This window comes from Salmo salar, chromosome 07 (assembly GCF_965601325.2).
Source record: "Salmo salar chromosome 07, fSalSal1, whole genome shotgun sequence".
NCBI lineage: Eukaryota > Metazoa > Chordata > Actinopteri > Salmoniformes > Salmonidae > Salmo > Salmo salar.
Genome location: NC_138297.1, coordinates 61,965,877 through 61,979,139, shown reverse-complemented (window position 1 = coordinate 61,979,139; position 13,263 = coordinate 61,965,877). Strand labels below are relative to the sequence as shown.

The 13,263-nt window shown below is 42.3% G+C and overlaps 2 protein-coding genes across 6 annotated transcripts in view; both read left to right on the top strand.

The window, feature by feature from the left end:
- LOC106609713 (ATP-binding cassette sub-family C member 9) overlaps window positions 1-5,975 on the top strand; it is an 81,336-nt gene extending 75,361 nt beyond the window's left edge. For 3 of the 5 annotated variants that reach the window (XM_045722346.2, XM_082977837.1, XM_082977838.1), the window contains one exon: window positions 2,907-5,975. In XM_045722346.2, coding sequence (XP_045578302.1) covers window positions 2,907-3,044 — 138 coding nt within the window. In that variant the 3' untranslated portion in view covers window positions 3,045-5,975. Of the gene's footprint in view, window positions 1-273; window positions 454-2,906 lie in introns of all 5 variants that reach the window. The other 2 variants (XM_082977836.1, XM_045722351.2) reach the window with 1 other exon arrangement.
- A 489-nt stretch (window positions 5,976-6,464) lies between these two features.
- On the top strand, window positions 6,465-12,911 carry irk8 (ATP-sensitive inward rectifier potassium channel 8). Its single transcript, NM_001140360.1, has 3 exons — window positions 6,465-7,050; window positions 8,956-9,162; window positions 11,655-12,911. Exons 1-3 carry the CDS (start codon window positions 6,701-6,703, stop codon window positions 12,361-12,363), a joined length of 1,266 nt encoding a protein of 421 aa, NP_001133832.1. The 5' UTR covers window positions 6,465-6,700; the 3' UTR covers window positions 12,364-12,911.
- The last annotated feature ends 352 nt before the right edge of the window (window positions 12,912-13,263 follow it).

The window sequence follows — 13,263 nt, the reverse complement described above, 5'->3', positions numbered from 1 at the left end:
TACGGACCGATTCAGAGTTGAGATAAGGCGCAACTCGAACATTCCTGTAAATAATTGATCGATGACAGTGGGAGACTGATGAAAATTCAAGTTAAGAGTGCTGCAGATCTCAACTCTGAATCGACACGTTAGCCTCTCGAGACTCAAACAGCTTGTCTGCTGTCCTTCCTTCACCTGTCTTCTTTTCCTTGTTTTCCCTGTCTGTCTGTCCTTGCTCCTCTCCTTCTGTCTTCCCATCTATCCTTTGTTCCTTCTCTCCGTTCTGGCACCCAGCACCTGGTGTCCTCCATCTTGGAGGCTGAACAGGTGCTGGTGTTCTCCGCGGGGCAGCTAGTGGAGTGTGACTCTGCAGTCAACCTGCTAGCACAGCAGGACAGCCTCTTCAGTGTCTTAGTGAGGACTCACAAGTAGGCCCTGTCCCAGCCTGCCTTCCAGGCCTCTACAGCCTCCCGGGTTGGTACTGCATGCTGTCTGAGACCACTGTCAGGGGGTTAAAGAGAGATACTACATCTAATCTGTCTGGGGGTTAAAGAGGGATACTACATCTAATCTGTCTGGGGGTTAAAGAGGGATACTACATCTAATCTGTCTGGGGGTTAAAGAGAGATATTACATCTAATCTGTCTGGGGGTTAAAGAGATACTACATCTAATCTGTCTGGGGGTTAAAGACGGTTACTACATCTAATCTGTCTGGGGTTAAAGAGAGATACTACATCTAATCTGTCTGGGGGTTAAAGAGAGATACTACATCTAATCTGTCTGGGGGTTAAAGAGGGATACTACATCTAATCTGTCTGGGGGTTAAAGAGAGATATTACATCTAATCTGTCTGGGGGTTAAAGAGATACTACATCTAATCTGTCTGGGGGTTAAAGACGGTTACTACATCTAATCTGTCTGGGGTTAAAGAGAGATACTACATCTAATCTGTCTGAGGGTTAAAGAGGGATACTACATCTAATCTGTCTGAGGGTTAAAGAGAGGGATACTACATCTAATCTGTCTGGGGTTAAAGAGAGGGGTACTACATCTAATCTGTCTGGGGGTTAAGGAGGGGTACTACATCTAATCTGTCTGGGGTTAAAGAGAGATACTACATCTAATCTGTCTGGGGTTAAAGAGAGGTACTACATCTAATCTGTCTGGGGGTTAAAGACGGTTACTACATCTAATCTGTCTGGGGTTAAAGAGAGATACTACATCTAATCTGTCTGGGGTTAAAGAGAGATACTACATCTAATCTGTCTGAGGGTTAAAGAGGGATACTAAATCTAATCTGTCTGAGGGTTAAAGAGGGATACTAAATCTAATCTGTCTGGGGGTTAAAGAGAGGGATACTACATCTAATCTGTCTGAGGGTTAAGGAGGGGTACTACATCTAATCTGTCTGGGTTAAAGAGAGATACTACATCTAATCTGTCTGGGGGTTAAAGAGGGGTACTACATCTAATCTGTCTGGGAGTTAAAGAGGGGTACTACATCTAATCTGTCTGGGGGTTAAGGAGGGGTACTACATCTAATCTGTCTGGGGGTTAAAGAGGGGTACTACATCTAATCTGTCTGGGGGTTAAAGAGAGGGGTACTACATCTAATCTGTCTGGGGGTTAAAGACGGTTACTACATCTAATCTGTCTAGGGGTTAAAGAGGGATACTACATCTAATCTGTCTGGGGGTTAAAGAGAGGGGTACTACATCTAATCTGTCTGGGGGTTAAGGAGGGGTACTACATCTAATCTGTCTGGGGGTTAAAGAGGGATACTACATCTAATCTGGCTGGGGGTTAAAGAGAGGGGTACTACATCTAATCTGTCTGGGGGTTAAAGAGAGGGATACTACATCTAATCTGTCTGCTGGTTAAAGAGGGTTACTACATCTAATATGTCTGGGGGTAAAGAGAGGGGTACTACATCCAATCTGTCTGGGGGTTAAAGAGAGGGATACTACATCTAATCTGTCTGGGGGTTAAGGAGGGGTACTACATCTAATCTGTCTGGGGTTAAAGAGATACTACATCTAATCTGTCTGGGGGTTAAGGAGGGATACTACATCTAATCTGTCTGGGGGTTAAAGAGAGATACTACATCTAATCTGTCTGAGGGTTAAGGAGGGATACTACATCTAATCTGTCTGGGGGTTAAAGACAGTTACTACATCTAATCTGTCTAGGGGTTAAAGAGGGATACTACATCTAATCTGTCTGGGGGTTAAAGACGGTTACTACATCTAATCTGTCTGGGGTTAAAGAGGGATACTACATCTAATCTGGCTGGGGGTTAAAGAGAGGGGTACTACATCTAATCTGTCTGGGGGTTAAAGAGGGATACTACATCTAATCTGTCTGGGGGTTAAAGAGAGGGGTACTACATCTAATCTGTCTGGGGGTTAAAGAGAGATACTACATCTAATCTGTCTGGGGTTAAGGAGGGATACTACATCTAATCTGTCTGGGGTTAAAGAGAGATACTACATCTAATCTGTCTGGGGTTAAAGAGATACTACATCTAATCTGTCTGGGGGTTGAAGAGGGATACTACATCTAATCTGTCTGGGGGTTAAAGAAAGATACTACATCTAATATGTCTGAGGGTTAAAGAGAGGGGTACTGCATCTAATCTGTCTAGGGGTTAAGGAGGGGTACTACATCTAATCTGTCTGGGGTTAAGGAGGGGTACTACAGCTAATTTTAGCAGTTGACTCTTGGGGTTGTGAGATAAGACTAAATGAAAATACATTCAGGTATCTGTTATTTTTTCTCAGCACAGTTTATCTCTGTCTGTCTGGCTACATTACAAATCAAAGCTGCATTGCATCTCTTCCTCTTTTTTTGTGTAATTAAAGAATCAATCAAATGTAATGTAATGTGTGTGTGTGTGCGTGCGTCTGTGTGTGTGTTCTTCATGCAGCATCGTGTCCACACCATCCTGGAAGCTGACCTGGTGATCGTGATGAAGCGAGGGAACATCTTAGAGATCGACAAACCAGAGACCCTTCTGGAGAACGAGGACGGCATGTTTGCTTCCTTCGTCAGGGCTGACATGTAGGCTCACACACTGTCAGCCAGCACACCATCAGTCAGTCTATCTATCAATTAATCAGCCTCCTCAGTGTTTCCCACAATGCTTAGGTGGGGCGCAGAGTTCCAGATATTATTACCATTATTGACTGAAGCTAATACTGTAGGTTTTAGACGGGGGAAATGGAGCCAGGCCGGTTGACCACCTCCACTTGGTAATGGTAGGGGAAACACTGCTTCCCAAAGCACCACTGATGGCCTTCTTGTGTTGATTATTGGTAATGTATTAGTTATTGAGTGATTGATTGATTGATTGAATGAGTGACCTATTAACTTGGTCGTGTACGGATCACAATCCGTCGTTAAATATGATTACAATTTTATAAAGCTTTACTTAAATGTTTTATGTTTAAATTATATCTTTTGTTACACTTATTACTAGATGTATATGTATATATTTTACAACATTATTCATAGGTTAGCAATAAGCAGGTATACTGTAGTATTACTACATTGGTACGAACACTGTAGGGTATATCGCTGGAGCATTTTTAGCCCGGTGACCCTTTGTCTGTCTGATTAGATGCGATGCTGACTGAACCATGGGACTGTGGACATTTAGTGGTCACTGACTCCTCTTTGAAAAAGGACAGCTTTCACCGAATGGGTGTTCTCTAAAGGACTGAATCTTAATGTGCACGCCTAACTTCAATTTATACAGAACTGGTGTACTGTAAACCATACATTCATGTCAAGATGTATGTGAAAACTTGGAGTTATGCATGTTGGTGTTAAGTTAAGATCCAGACCTAAATGATAAGGGAAGATTCCGCTTTCTTCTACCTACCATAAGCCAGGCCAGCATTAGTTTCTACCATACATGGTGCTGGCTGGTGTAATTGGTAAGGAAAGTGGTTTATATTTTCAGTATTAAACCTGGTTTCTGGGGAGCTGTGCCACTGTCCCACTGTAGTACCTGAATATTTATAGTTATTTTGCATATCGAACAATGAGAATTTTATATTGACTTCTTTGTATTGTATTATAGCCTGAATGCCAAACTGATTGTTGTAAGGTACACTTTGAAGAATTTCAGTATCTGTTTTTACCACCATACTGCTGTGTTGTTTTGTTTGTCAGTGTAAAACGGTTTCTCATCTCAAGAAATTTGTTTTTAATTCATTCTTCATTCTTATTCAATACCAAACTCATGACCCAGAATTCCTGCCCTACTTTCCTTACACACGTGTGGATGTTTTCCCACTCATGTTTTCAACTCAAGATGCCCTCTCTATAATCTATGAATGGGTAGGCGTCTTCTAGCCTGGTTGAACCAGACTGAACCATTGTTTCATTTAGCTTGGATTCCAGGCTAGGTGTCTCCCCTCAACCTTCCTACTCTCCATTGTATACATTATAAGTGAGTAGCAGCTAAGTATGTTTAATGTAGCTTCTGCCGTGGCGGGGGGGAGTCCATGTAAAAGGCCAAAGGTCAACAACATGGCCCCTATAGTGTGGCTGCTATCCTTCAGCAGAGTTGTCTTTTTATGGGCAAGCAGCACTTTGGAGTCAGTCGGTCTGTCAGAAAGCGCAGAGACACAACACTCACCGCTCTCTAGATCCATGACATCATGAGAGCAGAATGACTATAGATATAGAGCACGTCTTGGAGAATGACATTGGAGATGAGTGGTAGGCTATTGTCCCTCTGATGAATTTGAAGGCAAGGCTGTGGTGTGTAAGTCTATGACTGTCTGTTAATCCTACACTTCTAAAAAACGGTTCCAGAAGGGTTCTTTGGCTGTTCCCATAGGAGAACCCTTTTTGGTTCCAGGTAGAACCCTTTTGGATTACATGTAGAAGTCTCTGTGGAAAGGGTTCTACATGGAACCCAAAAGTGTTCTACCTGGAACCAAATAGGTTCTACCTGGAACCAAAAATAGTTATTGAAAGGGTTCTTCGGGGGCCGATTTTGTCTGGAGCGGATGGTCGGGGGGCAGGAACATAATTAATAATAATTTGTAGACTGCTAATTGACCGTTAGAAGCCCAAACAGATATAATGTTTAACTTAAAAATAATCATTTCAAACCTTACATTTGTATATGATCCCATGTGTCTCTATTACAGTATGTGTGAGAATACTTGGGAATAGATTTCTTAAATTAAAATCACTTGGAGCTGATTTCCTGTTTATTTTGGGGGGGGGGGGTGCTCAGAACGCTTGGGGGGCCAAATAAAACCACCCGCGGGCCAAATTCGGCCTGCAGGCAGCCAGTTGGGGAACCCTGTTCTATGGGGACAGCTGAAAAAAACTTTTTAGGTTCTAGAAAGAAAAACACAGCAGCGTTGCAGTTCTTGACACACTCAAACCGGTGCGCCTGGCACCTACTATCATACCCCGTTCAAAGGCACTTAAATATTCTGTCTTGCCCATTCACCCTCTGAATGGCACACACACACACAATCCACGTCTCAATTGTCTCAAGGCTTAAAAATCCTTATTTAACCGGTCTCCTCCCCTTCCTGTACCCTGATTGACGTGGATTTCACAAGTGACATCAATAAGCGATTATAGCTTTCACCTGGATTCACCTGGTCAGTCTATGTCATGGAAAGAGCAGGTGTTCTTAATGTTTTGTACACTCTACTTATAGATCTATAGTAATTCAGACTGCAGATATCCTTGATCCATATCACAGAGATTATATCATCTCTGCTTTTACTATTTATATTTTCAATGTGCACAGAAATATATGTTCAAATATTATCAATAATAATCAATATAATTCCGAGACTGCAGGTTGTCTTTTTCCATTTTATTGTGGGCTTGTGTCTGTCTTATATGTACATTGTGTATAATTAACAGATGTTTTAAATATAGACATAGTTGATCATTACACTGTGTGCCTACCTTTTTTACACTTGAACTGATAATAAAAATGTGCTTTAAGTTAAAAGTGCTTTTTGAGTTTAAAATGCTCACACACACACTCTCTCTCTCATTCTCACACACAACACACCTCCTCGCTTACTAAATGGCGCCATCTCTTGGTCATCAATGGGAAGCGGACCTATCCTAATAATTCATCCCTATAATAATGTAATAACACAGGAATAATTAGCTTACTGTTGGAAAACAAGTCATTTTTCTATCACACTTGCCTTGTTTATAAATAAAACATCAATGATTTTTTTTATTTGGACCCAGTAATGGGATGGTTTAACCATTACCTCAAATACCGGTATTGATTAATTAACTAAACATAATTTCCAACGGGTACACATATATTGTTTTGCTTTTAAATCAATAAAACAAAAACACAATTTAGAAGTAATTACTGGGGTTTCCTCTTTGTTGAACAAAGCCAGCAGTGCATTGCATCCCGCCCATAGAGTGGAGCAGCTACGTCAAGAGAATTTGGGATGCGCGCTGGGTCTGTGACTGCCTGGAAACTCACCCGTCAGTACAACTTTTTGGAAGTGGCGCTGGAACTCCTCGAACCATTATGTGATAGAAGTTAATTGAAATCAAATCGATGAAAAACTTTGCAAAATAATACGAATTTATCCAACTTTTAATCATGTTTTACGCAAGCTGACAGGAGAATTACGCACGGCTAAAAAAACACTTCGGTTTACTAAAACCTTCCGACTTTTTTCCTCTATTGCAAATGCAGTAAGGATGTTGGCGAGAAAAAGCATAATCCCGGAGGAGTTCTCCCTACCGGGGCTTGCTTCGAGGATCCACCGCAAACCAGTGTTCAGGGACCGGGTGAACAAAGCCCGCTTCATCGCCAAGAGCGGATCCTGCAACTTGGCGCACAAGAACATCCGAGAACAGGGAAGATTCTTGCAAGACGTCTTCACCACTCTGGTGGACCTGAAATGGCGCTTCACCCTGGTCATCTTCACCATGACTTTTCTGTGCAGTTGGCTCCTCTTCGCCATGTGCTGGTGGCTCGTGGCCTTTGCCCATGGAGACCTTGTACCCAACCGCACGTCTGGCATTGAGCAGTGCGTCACCAACGTCAAGTGAGTAGTATAGTATAGGCTCTATACATATTTTGAACTGTTGATGTTTGGAGATTTAACTTGTATATATTTCTGTATTTGGTGTGTAAACTTTTGTATTTTAAGGGCGGGAATAAATTATATGGATTTATTGGGGACTTTTAGTGAAATTATTACATATACTCAGTTTTAGAATAACTTTGCTATTTTTTGTGATAACACTGTTACAGTTATATGATAGATCTCCTTGCCATAAAAAAATGATTTTCCTTCAAATGATAAGGAACTTAAAGGGATACTTTGGGATTTTGGCAATGAAGCCCTTTATCTACTTCCCCAGAGTCAGATGCACTCGTGGATACCATTTGTATGTCTTGCATGCAGTTTGATGGAAGTTGCTAACTATCATTAACACAATTGCTAACTAGCGTTTGCGCAATGCCTGGAAGTCTATGGTAACTGCTATCATGCTAGTAGATACCGTAGACTTCCAGTCATTGCTGGTAACTACTAGTATGCTAGTAGATACCACAGACTTCCAGTCATTGCCCTAATGCTAGTTAGCATTTGCTCGCGAAACTACAGTACCTCCAACTTCTTTCATACTGGATGCAGAGACATAAACATGGTTTCCATGAGTTCATCTGACTGGGGAAGCAGATAAAGGGCTTTATTGCCAAAATCCTGAAGTATCCCTTTAAAGGGGCTATCTGCAGTTGCTAAATTCATAAATTAATGATATGTACCAATTGATTCTTGAAGAATATAAGTATAAGTTATAGTTCAAATGTCATACCTCAGCTGAACGCAAAATATAAGCTTGTTTTATTCCAATGTTTGTAAACAAAGTCAATGTAAACAAACACTATAAAGCCTCAAAACTTGGAAGTAAAGTATGTAGCCTTGCACAAGCATTGGCTTGTGTGAGCAGGAAGTGTGAGGCAGCTTGATGTACAAGTTCAGGACGCTAGTCTATCACAAGGCCTTACCCCCAATCTCCCTAATGCTGAGTGTTAAGCAGAGATGCATCAGGTCCCATTTTGACAGTATTTGGTATCGAGCTCCCAACCTTCCAATCTCAGGGTGGACACTCTAACCACAAGGTCACTGAGACACGGTTAAAACTACAATTTTGATATCATGGATGGTCAGTCCTTGCCCTCCATAGCTCTGTCTATGAATTTGAGAGTGGTTCCATTTCTCAGGCCCCATACCTCCGTTTTTTTTCCAATCAGGGGAGTGTAGCATGCTTTGTTATTGTTTCAACTGCTGATTGCCCATTTAAAGTCTCCAACACATTGCTCTCAATATTTAGTCCTCTGGGATCAGTGGTTGTAAGGGGACGCAGATGAGGACAGGAAGCCATAGGAAACCACACTGCCTGTCCAGTAGCTTCCTGCTCCTCTCTGACCCCTGTGACCTCTCTACCCTCACCACAGATGTAAGATCAGGTCTCTATCCTCACCGCAGATGTAGGATCAGGTCTCTAAACTGCTATTACAGATTTAGGATCAGGTCTCTAAACTGCTATTACAGATGTAGGATCAGGTCTCTAAACTGCTATTACAGATGTAGGATCAGGTCTCTAAACTGCTATTACAGATGTATTATCAGTTCTCTACACCGCTATTACAGATGTAGGATCAGGTCTCTACCCTCACCCCAGATGTAGGATCAGGTCTCTACATCGCTATTACAGATGTAAGATCAGGTCTCTACATCGCTATTACAGATGTAGGATCAGGTTTCTACATCGCTATTACAGATGTAGGATCAGGTCTCTACACCTCTATTACAAATGTAGGATCAGATGTCTACAACAAACATTTGACCCTTGACCAATATTTACGTCCAACGTCTCCCTCCTCTTTAACTCTCATTTCCTCTGACCCCTGACCTTTGACCCTGTCTCTCTCTGCTCTGCAGGTCATTCACCTCAGCCTTCCTGTTCTCCATCGAGGTCCAGGTGACCATCGGCTTTGGCCACCGTATGATCACAGAGCAGTGCCCCACGGCCATCGCCGTCCTCATCTTCCAGAACATCGCTGGCCTCATCATCAACGCCATTATGCTGGGGTGCATCTTCATGAAGACAGCCCAGTCGCACCGCCGCGCCGAGACGCTCATCTTCAGGTAGGATGGTAGCCTACAGGTTAGATTAAGTTGGAGAGGTGGGTAGGCAACAGTGTAGGGTGAAGGTGCCCCTAGATGCTGATCTTAGGTCAGTTTAGCATTTACCACACTAATGGTAAAGGTTAGGATTGGGGAGCAGAAGCTGATCCTAGATCTGTACCTAGGGAAAACTTCACCCGGAGAGGTAGAGGGTAAAGAGAGGCGGGCCAGCATCCGAAGGGTTGCTGCTTCGATTCCAAAGTCCCAACTGGAAGAATCTGGTGCATGGTAGGGCTGCAAAATTAATCGAATTCACATCGAAATCACAATATCCATATCGCAAGAGATCCGTATTTCATGCAATATATGAGATGCCACTAAACCGTGTGTAAAGTCCGTTTTTATAGTTTACTTTGTTTGTAGTCTCTCCCTCTCCTCTTGTGGCTGTTTCCCACACACACTTAGCCCCACCCCTTGTCAATTACGCAGAGAAGTTCCTCCTCCACGCTGTTCGATTCTCTATAAGGTTGCATGCTAGATTAGATTGTTAGATTATTTGCTCATATCATGCAGCCCTAGTATATCCATATCATGCAGCCCTAGTATATCCATATCAAACAGACCTAGTATATCCATATCATGCAGCCCTAGTATATCCATATCATGCAGCCCTAGTATATCCATATCAAACAGCCCTAGTATATCCATATCATGCAGCCCTAGTATATCCATATCATACAGCCCTAGTATATCCATAGTATGCAGCCCTAGTATATCCATATCATGCAGCCCTAATATATCCATATCAAACAGACCTAGTATATCCATATCATGCAGCCCTAGTATATCCATATCATGCAGCCCTAGTATATCCATATCAAACAGACCTAGTATATCCATATCATGCAGCCCTAGTATATCCATATCATACAGCCCTAGTATATCCATAACATGCCGACGTAGTATATCCATATCATGCAGCCTTAGTATATCCATATCATATAGCCCTAGTATATCCATATCATATAGCCCTAGTATATCCATATCATGCAGCCCTAGTATATCCATATAATGTAGCCCTAGTATATCCATATCATACAGCCCTAGTATATCCATATCATAAAGCCCTAGTATATCCATATCATACAGCCCTAATATATCCATATCAAACAGACCTAGTATATCCATATCATGTAGCCCTAGTATATCCATATCAAACAGACCTAGTAAATCCATATCATGCAGCCATAGTATATCCATATCATACAGCCCTAATATATCCATATCATGCAGCCCTAGTATATCCATATCATGCAGCCCTAGTATATCCATATCATGCAGCCCTAGTATATCCATATCAAACAGCCCTAGTATATCCATATCATGCAGCCCTAGTATATCCATATCATACAGCCCTAGTATATCCATAGTATGCAGCCCTAGTATATCCATATCATGCAGCCCTAATATATCCATATCAAACAGACCTAGTATATCCATATCATGCAGCCCTAGTATATCCATATCATGCAGCCCTAGTATATCCATATCAAACAGACCTAGTATATCCATATCATGCAGCCCTAGTATATCCATATCATACAGCCCTAGTATATCCATAACATGCCGACGTAGTATATCCATATCATGCAGCCTTAGTATATCCATATCATATAGCCCTAGTATATCCATATCATACAGCCCTAGTATATCCATAACATGCCGACGTAGTATATCCATATCATGCAGCCTTAGTATATCCATATCATATAGCCCTAGTATATCCATATCATATAGCCCTAGTATATCCATATCATGCAGCCCTAGTATATCCATATCATGCAGCCCTAGTATATCCATATCATACAGCCCTAGTATATCCATAACATGCCGACGTAGTATATCCATATCATGCAGCCTTAGTATATCCATATCATATAGCCCTAGTATATCCATATCATATAGCCCTAGTATATCCATATCATGCAGCCCTAGTATATCCATATAATGTAGCCCTAGTATATCCATATCATACAGCCCTAGTATATCCATATCATAAAGCCCTAGTATATCCATATCATACAGCCCTAATATATCCATATCAAACAGACCTAGTATATCCATATCATGCAGCCCTAGTATATCCATATCAAACAGACCTAGTAAATCCATATCATGCAGCCATAGTATATCCATATCATACAGCCCTAATATATCCATATCATGCAGCCCTAGTATATCCATATCATGCAGCCCTAGTATATCCATATCATACAGCCCTAGTATATCCATATCATTATCCTAGATACTGAAAAAGAGTTGTAAAGTTTGTGTCTCTATGCCCCAGATCCAGAGAGTGGATTTTGAATGGTCAAAGTTTTTATACACATGCAATCTCCTGCTGTTGTGCCCTTGAACAATGCACTTGAGCAAGCCCTTAAATCTGATCCAAATGTGATCGGTAAAGAAAATGGACAATAAAGTTATCTTTTCTTGTCATATCTTATTTTCAGCCGCAACGCTGTCATCGCCGTGCGCAACAATCGCCTCTGCTTCATGACCCGTGTGGGCGACCTCCGCAAGTCCATGATCATTGGCGCTGCTGTCCGCCTCCAGGTGGTACGCAAGACCACCACCCCCGAAGGAGAGGTCATCCCTATCCACCAGATCGACGTGCAGACGGAGAGCGCCGCGGCGAGTAACTCCATCTTCCTCTTGGCGCCACTCATTATCTGCCATACCATCAATAAGGAGAGTCCGCTGTACGACCTGTCGGCCATGGAGCTGCAGTGCAGCGACCTGGAGGTGATTGTGATCTTGGAGGGCGTGGTGGAGACCACGGGCATCACCACCCAGGCCCGGACCTCCTACGTCACCGAGGAGATCCAGTGGGGTCACCGCTTCGTGCCCATCGTGACCGAGGAGGATGGGGTGTACTCGGTGGACTACTCCAAGTTCGGGAACACGGTCAAGGTGGCGACGCCGAGGTGTTCGGCCCGCGAGCTGGACGAGAAGCCCTCCATACTCATCCAGACGCTGCAGAAGAGCGAGCTGAGCCACCAGAACTCACTGAGGAAGAGGAACTCAATGAGGCGGAACAACTCCATGAGGAACGGCGGCGGGAGCTCCGGCACCATGCGGAGGAACAACTCGGTCCTCACCGTGCCCAAAGTGCAGTTCCTCACCCCTGAGGCGGTGGGCCAGAACATTGCCGTCACATGACACGAGGCCTGGCTCCCATTGGCTGTCCTGCTCTTCCTGGGTGGGACCTCCCATGTTTATCCTCTGGCTCAGTTAGAGCTGACTCTGGTCCTGTTCCCCACACTCTGCCACATATACAGTAGTCAATGCTATACCTGACACACACAATGCCCTGTTATAATTATTGTTGTGAGGATGGATTTAACCTGTTTTAGTTACTGATTAGTGTCTCATTTTCAGTCTGGTTCTTTCCAAGTGCCTTTGCCTTTGTCTGGTTCTAAGCTGTAATAGGCATCCACAAGTTGTACTTTATGATGTAAATGCCTTTACACATGTAATAACTCTTTATATTGCTTTGTACTGAATTCTGTACTCATCACTAAATCCATGTGATTATTTAATAGTTTAATGTTACCGTGACAAAAGAACATATTATTACAGATGATAATGACCAACTCTTGCCTAATAGTAGAAGAAAAGTATGTTTTGATATCAGCTGCAACATGTATTACACACCAACCTTGTGCCTCATTCTTATCAAAACCTTTAATAAAGCATTTGCGTCAGTACTGTATGAACATTGTACTGTTTCTGGAAACTGTCACAGTAAATAGAGCCCCTATAAAACTGATTGTTTTGGGTTCAATTGGAACATTTTCCCCTCAAATTGCATCTAAATTATAGGACAAATGTGTATTTTCATTGTGATGATTCAATAGCATTTAGAAATCAAAGTGTGGGAAATCTGTATACATTTATTCAGTTCACAAGCAATTGGTCTCTTGATGAAATATAAAAAAAAGTGACAATCAAGTTTATCAAAGAATAATTTGTTTCACAGGTTAAATATAAAAAAAAAGATACGTGTAGCTGTTTGTTTGGTTGCGTCAGCGCATTATCAATCGAGCGGTCGTCAATGTT